The following is a 12018-nucleotide window of genomic DNA, read 5'->3' as shown; positions in this document are numbered from 1 at the left end:
TGTTCCTAACCCAGGGCAGAACCAGCCCAGTGTAGCTCAGAGATCCTGGCACATTTCCACTCATTCAACAATGGTTCTGTTTTGTGTAGCTCTGACTCTCTGGTTAGTCTTTGCAGCCCGACACTTGAAAAAACAGCACAAATAGCTTGCAGATGCCCGAAGGTTGTATAACACAGTCACTGCCTGTGGCAGTGCAGCTCAGCACACTGAATCTAAGAACTTGGCTGGCTGAGTGTGCAGCCCTTTGTTCTGAGGGGGGTGGCCCTGGAGGGGAAGGCAGCTGTGTGCCTGTCACCCCCACACCTGTGAGCCCTGGACAGGCTCTCCTGACCCTGAGCCTGGGCTGCCATATCTCTACACAGCATCGCTTGAGTGGTACCCGGGGAAGCTTTGAACTGAAGAGGAGCTGGCTGCTCCCACACTCACCTCCCCCTTCACACCTACACTGGCCACTTCAGTTTCCCCATAACCCCAATGCTCTGCCTCCCTCCCTCGCACCCAGCACTACAGGTTTTTCAGCCCTTGGACAATGTAACTATGTTTAGTAGGTTGTGTCAGCCTCTAGCCTCACCCAGAAGGGCTTCCAGGATTGTGGCAGTCTGCAGCTTTATCATTATTATTATTTTAACTAAAAAGGAGACAGGAACAAGGACTAGAGGCTGTGGTGGTTATGGGTAGGGGAGCGGGGATGAAAAAACAAACCAAGGAACAAAAATAGACTTTGCTCTGAAATCCCCTGGCTGCTACTGAAGCCCTGGCTCCTGCCAGCACATCTTTCCAGTGTGCAGCATTTAAGACATTTTGTAAACAGGGCTGATCATCCTGGCTGGCTCTCACTGTGAGAACGGTTTTCCCCCATCATGCAATACAATCAGCAGCGGCCCCACCTGGCAGCAAACGCTGTTCACCCCAAGCAGCAGCGGCTGGGATGAGCTGGATAACGCATGCTGTCGGTTGGCGTAGGGTTAGGTAGAAGCTTTACACAGAAGGGCGCCTGGCATCATTCAAGAGATGGACATTTCAGGAATGTACTGTGTAACCAGAACCCCATCCCAAAATTGCTAACTATTGCAAATGACAACCAAGATATCATCACTTGACACAAAATGAGGTGTTCCTGTAAGTAGGTGCTAATTAGGTCCCTGTGTGTTCAGCTTGTAACAATTCAGACAGTAACACCTTTTCCCATGTCTTTTGCATTTTCATTGTTAACCTACCTCTAAAGGATGGGCAACAAGAATGTAACTTTTTCGATTCTAATGTGGTCTTCTACCTGTTGGTAGAGGGTAGAATGTCGCAGCACATACTCACAGGCGCTACTTCACTGCCACCAAAGGCTGAAAACTTGCTTCAGCTGCCAGACCCAAGCTGCTCCCCTAAAGCCAACCCTGTTCTCAGCTCCATGGGCAGGCAGTGTCCAGCTCTGTGCCCCAGGTGAAGCTACTGATATCCCAGAGACCTGGGATAGCCACCAGCCACTTTTTCATCATGTTGCTAAGTCCAGTGGCATATTTGTTCTTCATTTTACACATAGGAAACTTCCATACCAGGAAAGAACCCACACTGAGGGACATAACACCTATGTAAAACACAATCATCCTCCCATGGAAATGGATTATGTCTGTGGGATTCAACACACTGGATGACATGAGGGAGTAAGTGGAAATGTCTCCAAGAAGCACAGATTAAGAAAGGAATGAGGAATGTTCACACTCCTACCAAACCACTAAGTGCACTCTAAAGTGTGTTATCTTCAGAGAGACTAGAAGTCAAAGGTGAGCATGTACCTTACATTCCTTTTGGATTTTTCTCACGGGCCCTTGAGCCAGGGTCAGTCAGAAATAGTCCTTGAAAGAAATGACCCAGTTCCGCTATCTGAAACGCATGGATTCTCACTACCTTTCAGCGAGGTTTATTTATATGTCTATACTGTGTATACAAAGCTTGGTAACCCAGGCCAGACCCAAGTACCCCATGTGTGAATGAGCAGCATGCCACAGTGCCCCTGCTGAGCCTGTATTAACAGGAGCCTTCTGGAAAGTTCTGGTGAGGAAAACCCCCCACTGCTTCTGCTTGCCTCTCCCTGCCCTGCAACTCACCTCCTCTGGTCTGCTCAGTACATGGCCTTCTGGGCCAGTTATTCCCATTTCCAACATCCGGGCTTGCTCCTAGAATGAGAAAAGAGGAGGAAAGAATTGTTGGGTAAGCTCGGCTGAGATCTGGGAAGGTGACACTGGTATGCTGTGTTCCAAACATGTGTTCAAGGGAGAAAAAAAAAGATGTTTATTCTGGGGCAGGTGTTTGATCTGGTGGTTAAGAAGCTGGGACACCCACATTTCATACGGTGTGGCTGAGTCTAAAACCCCACTCACTCCTGCCTCCAGCTTCCTGCTGGTAATGTGCACCCTAGGGCCAGCAGGTGATAAATAGTTCGTCTCTGCCTCTCATGTGGGAAACCCAGACTGGGTGTTTTGGTAAAGCCTGGCTCTGCCCAGAACCCTAGCAAGTGGAAGTTTTGTTTCTCAACTGAAATAAAGTAACAACATTTTATTAAATGTGGATGTTGAAAAAAATATGGTAATTTTGTATTTGCAGTTGTACTGTAGAGTAAGATCTGAACTACAAGGAGGGATAAAAACATTCAAGAGTGGTTTGCTCATATTCAAAAGAAGACAGTTCATTCTTTGGTCTATAGCATCCATCAAAAGCCAGGCCATGCCACTTATTTTTCTCTTTCATATTCAGCTGCTTCTGAAAGTACAAATAGCTTAATTCATTTGCACGTTCACTCAAGTATTTTTTAACACTTTCATTTAACTCAAAATATGGGTATTTGTTTCATGTAAGCCTCTGGATTAAGTACTTGACTTAAAGCAATGTGGCCCCTGATCTCAGAGCCTATAATTTCGGTGCTATGTTCCCCGAAGTCTGGTCCATCCACTGCCTATATCAGAATCACATGAGCTATTTTTGCAGAAATGCAGATTGCTGGCCCCCATCCTAGCCTACCATATCAGAAGGTATGAGATGAAATCCCAGGACTCTGAATTTCAATAACCTTCCAATAACCTCCTCTGGGGTTTTAGGCTGTAAACCCATGGCTTCGATGAAGAGATTCAGAGTTTATTTAGACCTGAATTAGCATTTCATCAAATTTCATTTATCCATGTGGACATGGCAGAACTGTTGGTCTCTCCTGGATGGTGGCTAAATTCTTCAGATGTTTGGTCAGCTTTCCAGAAGAAGCAAGTGGCTGGGCCAGGACACACGTGGACTAACTGAGACTGGTAGAAATCCTAAAGCACTGTGTTTAAAACTTGGCTAGCACCTCTACAGTGCGAAGACCAGTCCCTATAAATGTTTATACCCATTAAGCCCAGTCTAATGGCTTGGCAGGACTCTGATAATGAGCCCCACTCTAAGCTATAAAAGTTCTTAAATTGTGAATGTATTGACACTCAATTTGAGAGACAGAGGAAATCATCTACTGTGTTTCCCCTCCAGACACTCCCAACCACCAGGGCTGGGCCAAGCCAAAGCTGTGAGCCCAGTACTCCATCCGGGGTTTCCATGTGGAGGGCATTCCATGAAGACTGCTGCTTTCCAGGATGCGCACTGGTAGGAAACTGAATCAAAATGGGAGGAGCCCGGAATCAAGCCAGGTGCTCTGATAGGCGATGTGGCATCGCAAGTGCCAGCTTAGCAGCTGCACCAACCACCCACTAAGAAATATCAAGAAACAAAACAGTATCATCATCTATACCATCTCTAATAATGCACTTTAAAAACCACAAAGACTAAGAAGGGAAGTGCACACATTATATGCAGCCACACAGGGTAAAATGGTCAGTGTTCCCAACTCTACAAAGGTTCAGGAAAACGTCAGAGACTGATTGTTCCAGCAAAGCACCTCCACATCCTACTGTGCCCATGCATTCAAAGTTTAATCATTTGAACTTTTTTCCCAACTGCCGTGAGTATCCATGCTAGGCTGCCTGAAGTCACCCAAGTTAAGGGCTCCATGAAAACATCTACATGTGCATCAACTGTGCCGGGACGAATCCCTCCGTGGTTTCGGATCACATTCAACTCTCCAAGGCAGCTTCTCTAAACACACTTGCCTGAACTCTATGACAGACCTAGTCAATCAGGACTGAGGAAAATCAGGCCAGGATGACAAGTCCTAACCTGAAATCCACCGAGTTCCTACAGCTGAAGATTAAGAACGGCTCAGAAGGATCCCAGGCACTGCCTTCCTGACCCAGAGGGCGGTGGGCACTCTGAGGCCCTCGTCGCGGCAGTGACAACGTCCCAGGCTGGACCACGGCATCAGTACACTTGGCTCCAGCCCTTTTCATCTCTCCTCGCCAAGGCTTGCACAGGTGCTCAGGGAGTCTGTTAAATGACTGGCTGAGGATGCTCTTCTGTCAGACTGGCTTGCCAACTTGAAAAGTTTGGAAAATAGATCTTGATTGAACCTAAAGGACAGGATTTCTTCTCTCTCTTCAGCAGGTTTTGTAATCAATCTAGAAAGAAACTCAGGACAGCAGCTGCCCTCATTCAGACAAGGTGATAAAAATCTCTCAGCTCAGGCTGAACCTAACAAACACAAGACACTCGTCTAAGTGGAAAAATACCCTTATTCTTGTCCTGCCTGGGAACAGATCTTCTTCAAGCGGGGAAAGTGTAGAGAGGAAACAGAGAAACGGTGCTGAGCAAGGGGAAGGGAGCTGCTCACAGGGGCTCCAGTCGGAACCCATCTGCCTCTCCAGAGACTGGAGCCCCAAAGCACAGCCTGACTTGCAGGCAGCCGCGTGGAGGGCTGGGGCCTCAGGCTGCTGCACTGAGAACCTGGGGGAGGGGGAGTGACAGTTTACAGGCACCTGGGGTGTCCCAGTCGGAGCAGGGCATGTGGGCCCTCCGTGGAGAATGACTTCATGTTCTGTAGGTGTGTGGGAGACATGGGTAAGGCAACATCAGTGGCCTGATTGGCTTCCCAGGAAGAAAATGCGTGCTTCCTCCCACCTCTCTTCCACCAGTGAGACAACAGATTCCGAAGTCTCAACAGCTGAGACCCCTGCAGCACTGGGAGGGCTGCCTCCCCAGGGCACTGTGGCTTGCTCCCGGATCCACCAATCCAGGGTGAAGAAGTCAGGATACAGTGCAGTATGCATCTTTACTCCCAAATCAGAGATGGACTCCCAATGAAACTGTTAAAGCTTGACAAGTGGATGCTGGGCCTTCCACCATTGTCTATACCTATAATGTCAGGATACACTTTAATAGCAGAATGATGGACTTATGACTGTGTTGAAGGACTATACTGTTTTAATAATATAGGGGAAATCAGTAGGGGTGGGGAGAAGGTAGCTGAAGAGGATGGGAGGGGAAATCCCAGAGTCTATGGAACTATATGATAAAAAAATAATAATAAATAAATAAACCTTTTTTAAAAAGATGAGCCCTGAGGCATAATCTTTGAGGGACCGAGATATGGTTGCTCATGGCCAGTGACACGAGGCTTCATAGCCTCGATTCTTGCCTACGAAACAGGGATGGCGGTAGCCTCTCCAAACAGCTCAGAGACAACTGCATGAGAATACACCGGCACACAGTAGCAGGTGTTTGCCAAGTGACACCTGCTGCTGACCATCTCAAGAGTCTGGGGTGAGGGCTGCCGGTCTCTCCAGAGTTCCCACGCCTGTCAGGCACACTGACCAAGGCCCGGACAATGAAGCAGGGTGTAGGCACTTGCGAGCCACATGATGCATCTGATGCTCTAGCCTAGCATCCAGCACGCAGTACCTGATCAGGGAATATGCCTTGGAAGCACGAATCGTGGTGCTAACTGTTAACATTATCAAATGGACCAGGCAAACTGCCTTTTCTTCTCCACCCGTCTCTTCCCAGCAGAGGTCTAGTCCTCAGTATCCCTGAGATAAACAAAAGCCTTCTGGAAGACGCAGCTGTGCAACTCTTCCATTAGGGAGCCCAGGAGACAGACAAAGAGCACTGCTCTCTGCTTCCCAGCAAATGATGCCTCTGGGCCTTGGAGCCCTTGCTTTCATCACTCTTGCCTGGAGTTTCTCAATGTGATTTCTAGGAAGCCAGTAAGATGTCCGATCCCCCGGGGCCCGCATTCTTTATTATCTAAGGCCGTGGCTTCTGCAAACTTGCTCCCAAAGCCTGGCTTCTGAGAAACGCTGCTTTAGGGTTTTTCTTGAGAACAGTGGATGGCACGTTGCTTTGATTAATTTCCAGAAGAAACTTAGCACTGCCCTCCCATGAAACGGCCCAAGCTTTAACCTCTTCTCACCTTGTCTGAGTCCCCAGAATGCCTTGGCCCATTCTACAGCATCTTCTCACTTCTCATGGCCCCTAGCTTGTCTTTGTTTTCCTCACCCTTTATTCCCTCTAAGAGGTTCTGTCCTCAGCACTTACGACAGAGCCTATACAGACCAAGAGCTCAAACCACAAATGGGAGACAGACCCAAACCCAAGCAGGGAGCACACTCCTGGAGGGCACCTGTTACCTGGGCAATGATATCCCCATTCTCAGCATGGACTTGAGCAATGGCCCCCAGTTCTCCGAGGCAGGTGAAGATCTCATAGAGCTGAAAGAGAAGCCAATCTCTGTTAATGAGATAACAGCACTTTCAGCTATCCTACTTACTGGTCAATTACAGCACAAGAGTGGAAAGAACAGAATAAGCCAGAGGAAAGGAGGGGACAGGGCAGAAACAGAGACTTAAACGTGCAAAGCCAAACAGGAGTGTGAGTCAAAGAAACAGCATCTGTCTGCAGAAAGTCCCCATCACGGCTCCCAGGCAGTCAGGGCAAATACATACGAGAGTGCTACCAACTCCTCTCCACAGCCTATAGCACAAATTTTTAATGAAATTATTCCCTTTGCAGACGACAGATGTGATTTAGGAATCCTTCTTCATGAGTGCTCCAGAAAGCTGGAAAAACCCAGCCAGAAGCTAGCACAGAAACCGAAAGCCTCCTAACTAAGAGGCATAGGAGATAGTTCCATGTAGTTCCTCTGAAATCTTGAGATTTCTCTGACACAAACACATGCTGTGTGCATCTCAGGGCACCAGGGGCAGGACAGTCTGACAGGTCCACAAAGCTGAGGGCACCCTGGATCCCGTAAGAGAAACCCTCGTGCTTCCACTGAACTGCCACGGGGTTTTGCACGTTGGTAGGCACAGACATCGACATGCCCTTCCTCTCACCTGAGAAAGATGCTGCCAGGGAAACAGCTCCCAGTCAGCCTGCTATGGGCACCCTGCCCATTACCTTATTTAAAAGCTAGTGTTGACAACAGGGTTTCAAGAAGGACTCTGGCCCAGCGGTTTCCCGCAGTGAATGCAGGGACTCATGTTACAAGAGCCAAGATCATCAGCAGCAGGAAAACCATCCAGCTCCCCAAACCACACAACAAATGGGTCATTACCTCTGTGTTGGACACTTGATACAAATCCTTATAGGCCATGTAAACCATGAAGGAGTTAACCCCTGCAGGAGAGGAAACAAAGAAGACATGGTCATGACCACCCTTTATCCTTTGTCTCCAGTTGCGTAGCCTTTGGAACGTGACTGTATCACTCAGACTTCTGTCCAATAAGACGACTAAGACTTCACATTCTCCAAGATGGTTTTTCTATTCCCCCTTTGCCCTGGGGATTCAACAAGTCCTGAGTGACGTCATAGCAGGATGGCCTCTTCTTAGGCACCTGTTTCTCACTTCCTCTCTGCAGCATCACCCAGCATGGAGTGATCATGCCTGAGGTGGTGAGGGCCCCCATACATTACCTGGAATCTACCTTCTGCTAAAGCCACTGATCTGGGAGCTCTCAACCTTCCTGAGCTGACACTCCTCCAGCCTAGTTGTAAGCACCAGGCTTAGCACACACTCCATCTCCACTAATGAAACTCCTGGTGTCAGTTTATTTCACTCTATTTCACTCTTTGAAGAACTTCTGTTCTACCCCAGACTGCACAGAGTGCTGGACCTGAGAAGGGAACTAGCAAATAACCAATTCTTCCCACTTCCAATCTCTACAATTTGTTTAAAGAATGAAGTCCAAAGTCAAATCTGGCTTTAACAGCCTAGACATGGTTCTGCCTCATTTTGACTTTGATACTCATTATGACTTTGACAACAAAAGTGTCTTGACTCTACATAGAGTTTTAAGAATGGTGTATCAGGGCCAGAGCTGTGGGCTAGCACACTAAGCTTTTGCCCGTGATGCCTGCATCACATATGGGCACCAGTTCAAGCCCCAGCTGCTCTACATCTAATCTAGCGCCATGCTGATGTGCCTGGGAAAGCAGCAGAGGATGGTGCAAGCTCTTGGGACCCTGTACCCCAAAAGTGAGCTGGAGGAAACTCTTGGCCCCAGAGAGGCCCAGCTCTGGCCTTTGCAGCTACTTGGGGACTGAATGGGTGGACGGAAGATATCTCTCATTCTTTTCCTCTCTCTCTTGCTTGCTCTCTGTCCCTCTCTGCCACTCTTTCAAATAAATGAAATAAATCTCTTTTTAAAGAATTATTTTAGTTTTATTGGAAAGTCAGATATACAGAGAGGAGGAGAGACAGAGAGAAAGATCTTCCATCTGTTGATTCACTCCCCAAGTGGCCGCAATGGCCAGAGCTGAGCCGATCTGAAGCCAGGAGCCAGGGGCCTGGAGCCTCTTCTGGGTCTCCCATACAGGTGCAGGATCCCAAGACTTTGGGTCATCCTCGACTGCTTTCCCAGGCCACAAGCAGGGAGTTGAATGGGAAGCAGGGCCTCCAGGATTAGAACTGGCACCCATAAGAGATCCTGGCGCCTTCAAGGCGAGGACTTTAGCCACTAGGCTACCGTGCCAGGCTCTAAATAAATCTTTAAAAAAAAAAAACGAAAGAAAAAGAAAAGAACTGTGTGTCATTTTAAATTTCAAATGCTAAAAAAAAAATACATGAACTCTATTCTTAGGTAACTAACAGAGCTAACAGCCAAAAATCAAGTTATACCTTGTGCATACCTATCTTAAGTTGTAAAGAGTATAAGGAAAGAGATATCTAATTTTCAACCAAAAGAAATTATTAATGCATCTATCTACAGAAACACAAGTGGGACAGGGAACAGAATCATTTTCAGGAAAGGATAATTGTGGTCTGCAACCATTAGGGCCATCTCAGCCCATACTATTCCAGGCCAAAAGTGGGTTATAATTTGAGAACTTGCTTGCCCAGAGAGTGGTTCAACTCAGGGTAGTCCTTTCTAACACTACCATTCCCAAAAGTCTCAGGATTGACCAAGGCCCTTTGGCAAAGGCCATTCAATTTTCTATCCCAGTTAGCAAGCCCAGTCTCCAAAGAAACAGATCCCAGGGCAGGGGTCCATCTCACATTCTGTGTGGGCAGGGCTTGTGGGGTGAGGACAGGGACAGAAGCAAAAGCTCATCTCTTAAGAGGCCATCTTCGCCCTTCAGCCCAAGGCACATAGTCTCCCTGTGAACTCCAAACTTCTGTGTGTGGATACTCGGCTGCCCACGCATTCCATGGTCCCGGGCCACCTGGACTGAGACTCAGTCTCCCCATCTGGCGGGACCCTCTGAGGAGTGTGTGAGGATGCACACAGTGCCTGGGGCTCAGCAGCAGCCATACCGCTAGCTCCAGTGCACAGGCTCTAGACCAGAAGAAGGAACTCAGATGGAAGGATATGCAAGGGAAGCTGCGGAAAGAAGCAGGAGGATTTGCTTGGCTCACCTTTGTCCTTGATGAGGCTCTGCACCTCCTGCTTGACACTGTCATTCCAGTGGGTGATGTCCACGTGCAAGGCATAGTCACAGCAGCTCTTCCCGTCAGCCCACTCACGCCACTTCTCATAGGCCTCGGTCAGGCTGGACTCCGGCTCAGGCACCACGTGGTCAACTGAACAAAAGATCACCCCCCCACCCCAAAAGGGGTTGACTCACTGGGCAGTTTTGTTCTCCTCTTCTCTTGCCTGCCTCTACTTGCTCAGCTATGGCTGCACAGCCTCCGTTTCCTGATCATGGAACTCACCTTAGAAAATGTTGATTGGTAGTTTTGGGGATTTAAGTTTTACTTAGGTACAGGATTTGGGGATTTGGGGTAAAGTGATTAGCTTCTCTAAACCTCCATTTACTTTCTTTAAAATGAGTGCCTTCCTTCTGAAATTGTTGTAACATTAAACAGGAAAATACATATAAAGTACTTCATCTAGTTCCTGTTACAGAGAAAGGTTCAATAAATGCTAGTTATCAATGAATGCCTGCATTACACTGTTATTACTAGGCTGTGGGGAAGACATTGCTAGGGAAAGTCAGATTTTCATCCAAGGGCAGAAAGAAGGATTCTAACATTGTGTCAGGCACAAGAGATGAAGCGGCCCCCTCCTCGCCCCCCAACATTACTACATCTGGGAAGAGTTGGCCCTAACATTAAGCAGATATAACACTAAGTCTATAGTTTTTATTTCCATATAAGCTCTGTTAAAAATCTGGTTAGTTTTAGCTCCAAACCTACTTACTACTTCATGTGCAATCATAAGAATAGAAGTATTTTTTTAAAATGATATAGCAACAACATCTAGTGAGAAGAAGGCAAAAGTCATACTTTTTAAGAGGATCCAAGGCCAAGTGGAGAGCTAAAGCAAAAGCAGGTTGAACTTTTCTGACAATGATTTCAAAATATGAGGATATTTCGAAAAGCATGTGAAAAATGCAATCACAGTAAGTGTGGCTTGGCACACAAACTTTTTGAAATCGTGTGTACAAGAGACCTTCAAGAAGGTCATGCCAAGAACCCTTCCCTGTTGTGCGCCCTCACTTACAAACAGGCCAAAAGTAATGGCAGGATTGTTGGTCCCACTGTGCACTTGCACACTGCAGGTTCTCAGTATTTGTTAAACAAATAGATGCTGGAAAAGACAGGCCCTAGATGGCTCAGGATGGAATATTCTTTACTTCCTGTAGAAACCTCAGAGAAGCATTCATAAAATGATAGGACTTTCAATGGTCTGTAGAAATTACATAATGAAATGCTTTTCAGATGGCCAATATGTTTTGTTTTTACACAACCATGGCTGCTTAAATATAAATTAGAATGCAAGATCAGATTTAAAAATCGTGAAAAGATGCATTGTAAGAAAAGTAGGAATAGCTTTTACAAATATATTTGCATGAAGTAAGCATATCTTTAAATTCTACTTTCTATAACTCATCATACATATGAAATACTGAGCATTTTTCATACCTTAACTCAATCATTTTTCTCACATCTAAGAATCCCTCCGAGGGAGATACATGTGGCTGCATGCAAAGTTTAGGTCTTAACACACACCAATGAACAAAACAAGTGAAGCCTTTAACAGCAGGGAAGTTTGGCTGAATACATAAATCCTGATGTCCTCATAAAACAGATGCCTAGGCACCCATTTTAAATGTTTTGTAGAATAAAGTTATCCTTTACAAAAATTACACAGTAGGCTACTGTGCATATATTATGACACTATTTTTATTAAATAGGAAAAGCATGTATAAAATACATGAGAACATTTCAAAAAGTTTATGGAAATGCAATTAAAACATAACTTTGTCTTGATGCAAAAAAATAATTTGAAATCCAGGGATAGTTTTTTTATAGCACACATTTCTCGTGAACTTCTTGAAGACTTCTCCTTATGTATGGAGCTTCAAAGATTTTTGCATCACATTTTTTTAAATTCTATTTCCCACAGACTTTTTGAAGAAACTGAGTATAGCTAAAATTTAACAATGATAATGGAATTATGAGGTGTCTTTTTTTTGTGTCTTGCAAATCTAGAGTATCAAAATGATCCACAAAGGACACAAATGCTTCTGTGGTATTCAGTGTGCTCGCCTCTCATGTCACATGCAACTCTGACCTTCCTGGGTCTTACTGAGGCAGATCAAGCAACATGTGCATCTCCAAGATGCTAAGCACTTCCAACTGCTCACCCAGATGGCAGACAGCCAAGCCAA

At 46.3% G+C, this 12018-nt stretch overlaps 1 protein-coding gene across 2 annotated transcripts in view; it reads right to left on the bottom strand.

Moving 5' to 3' along the window:
- The window catches only part of DPYSL3 (dihydropyrimidinase like 3), a 106276-nt gene that overhangs the window by 10320 nt on the left and 83938 nt on the right, over positions 1–12018 (bottom strand). For both annotated transcript variants that reach the window (XM_004586534.3, XM_004586535.3), the window contains exons 4-7: positions 9761–9925; positions 7460–7521; positions 6534–6614; positions 2100–2168 (exon numbers count right to left, since the gene is read on the bottom strand). In XM_004586534.3, the coding sequence (XP_004586591.2) occupies positions 2100–2168; positions 6534–6614; positions 7460–7521; positions 9761–9925 (377 nt within the window). The remainder of the gene's footprint in view (positions 1–2099; positions 2169–6533; positions 6615–7459; positions 7522–9760; positions 9926–12018) is intronic.

Source organism: Ochotona princeps, chromosome 19 (assembly GCF_030435755.1).
Source record: "Ochotona princeps isolate mOchPri1 chromosome 19, mOchPri1.hap1, whole genome shotgun sequence".
Lineage (NCBI taxonomy): Eukaryota > Metazoa > Chordata > Mammalia > Lagomorpha > Ochotonidae > Ochotona > Ochotona princeps.
The sequence above is the reverse complement of the archived record's forward strand: the minus strand, read 5'-3'. Positions and strand labels throughout refer to the sequence as shown.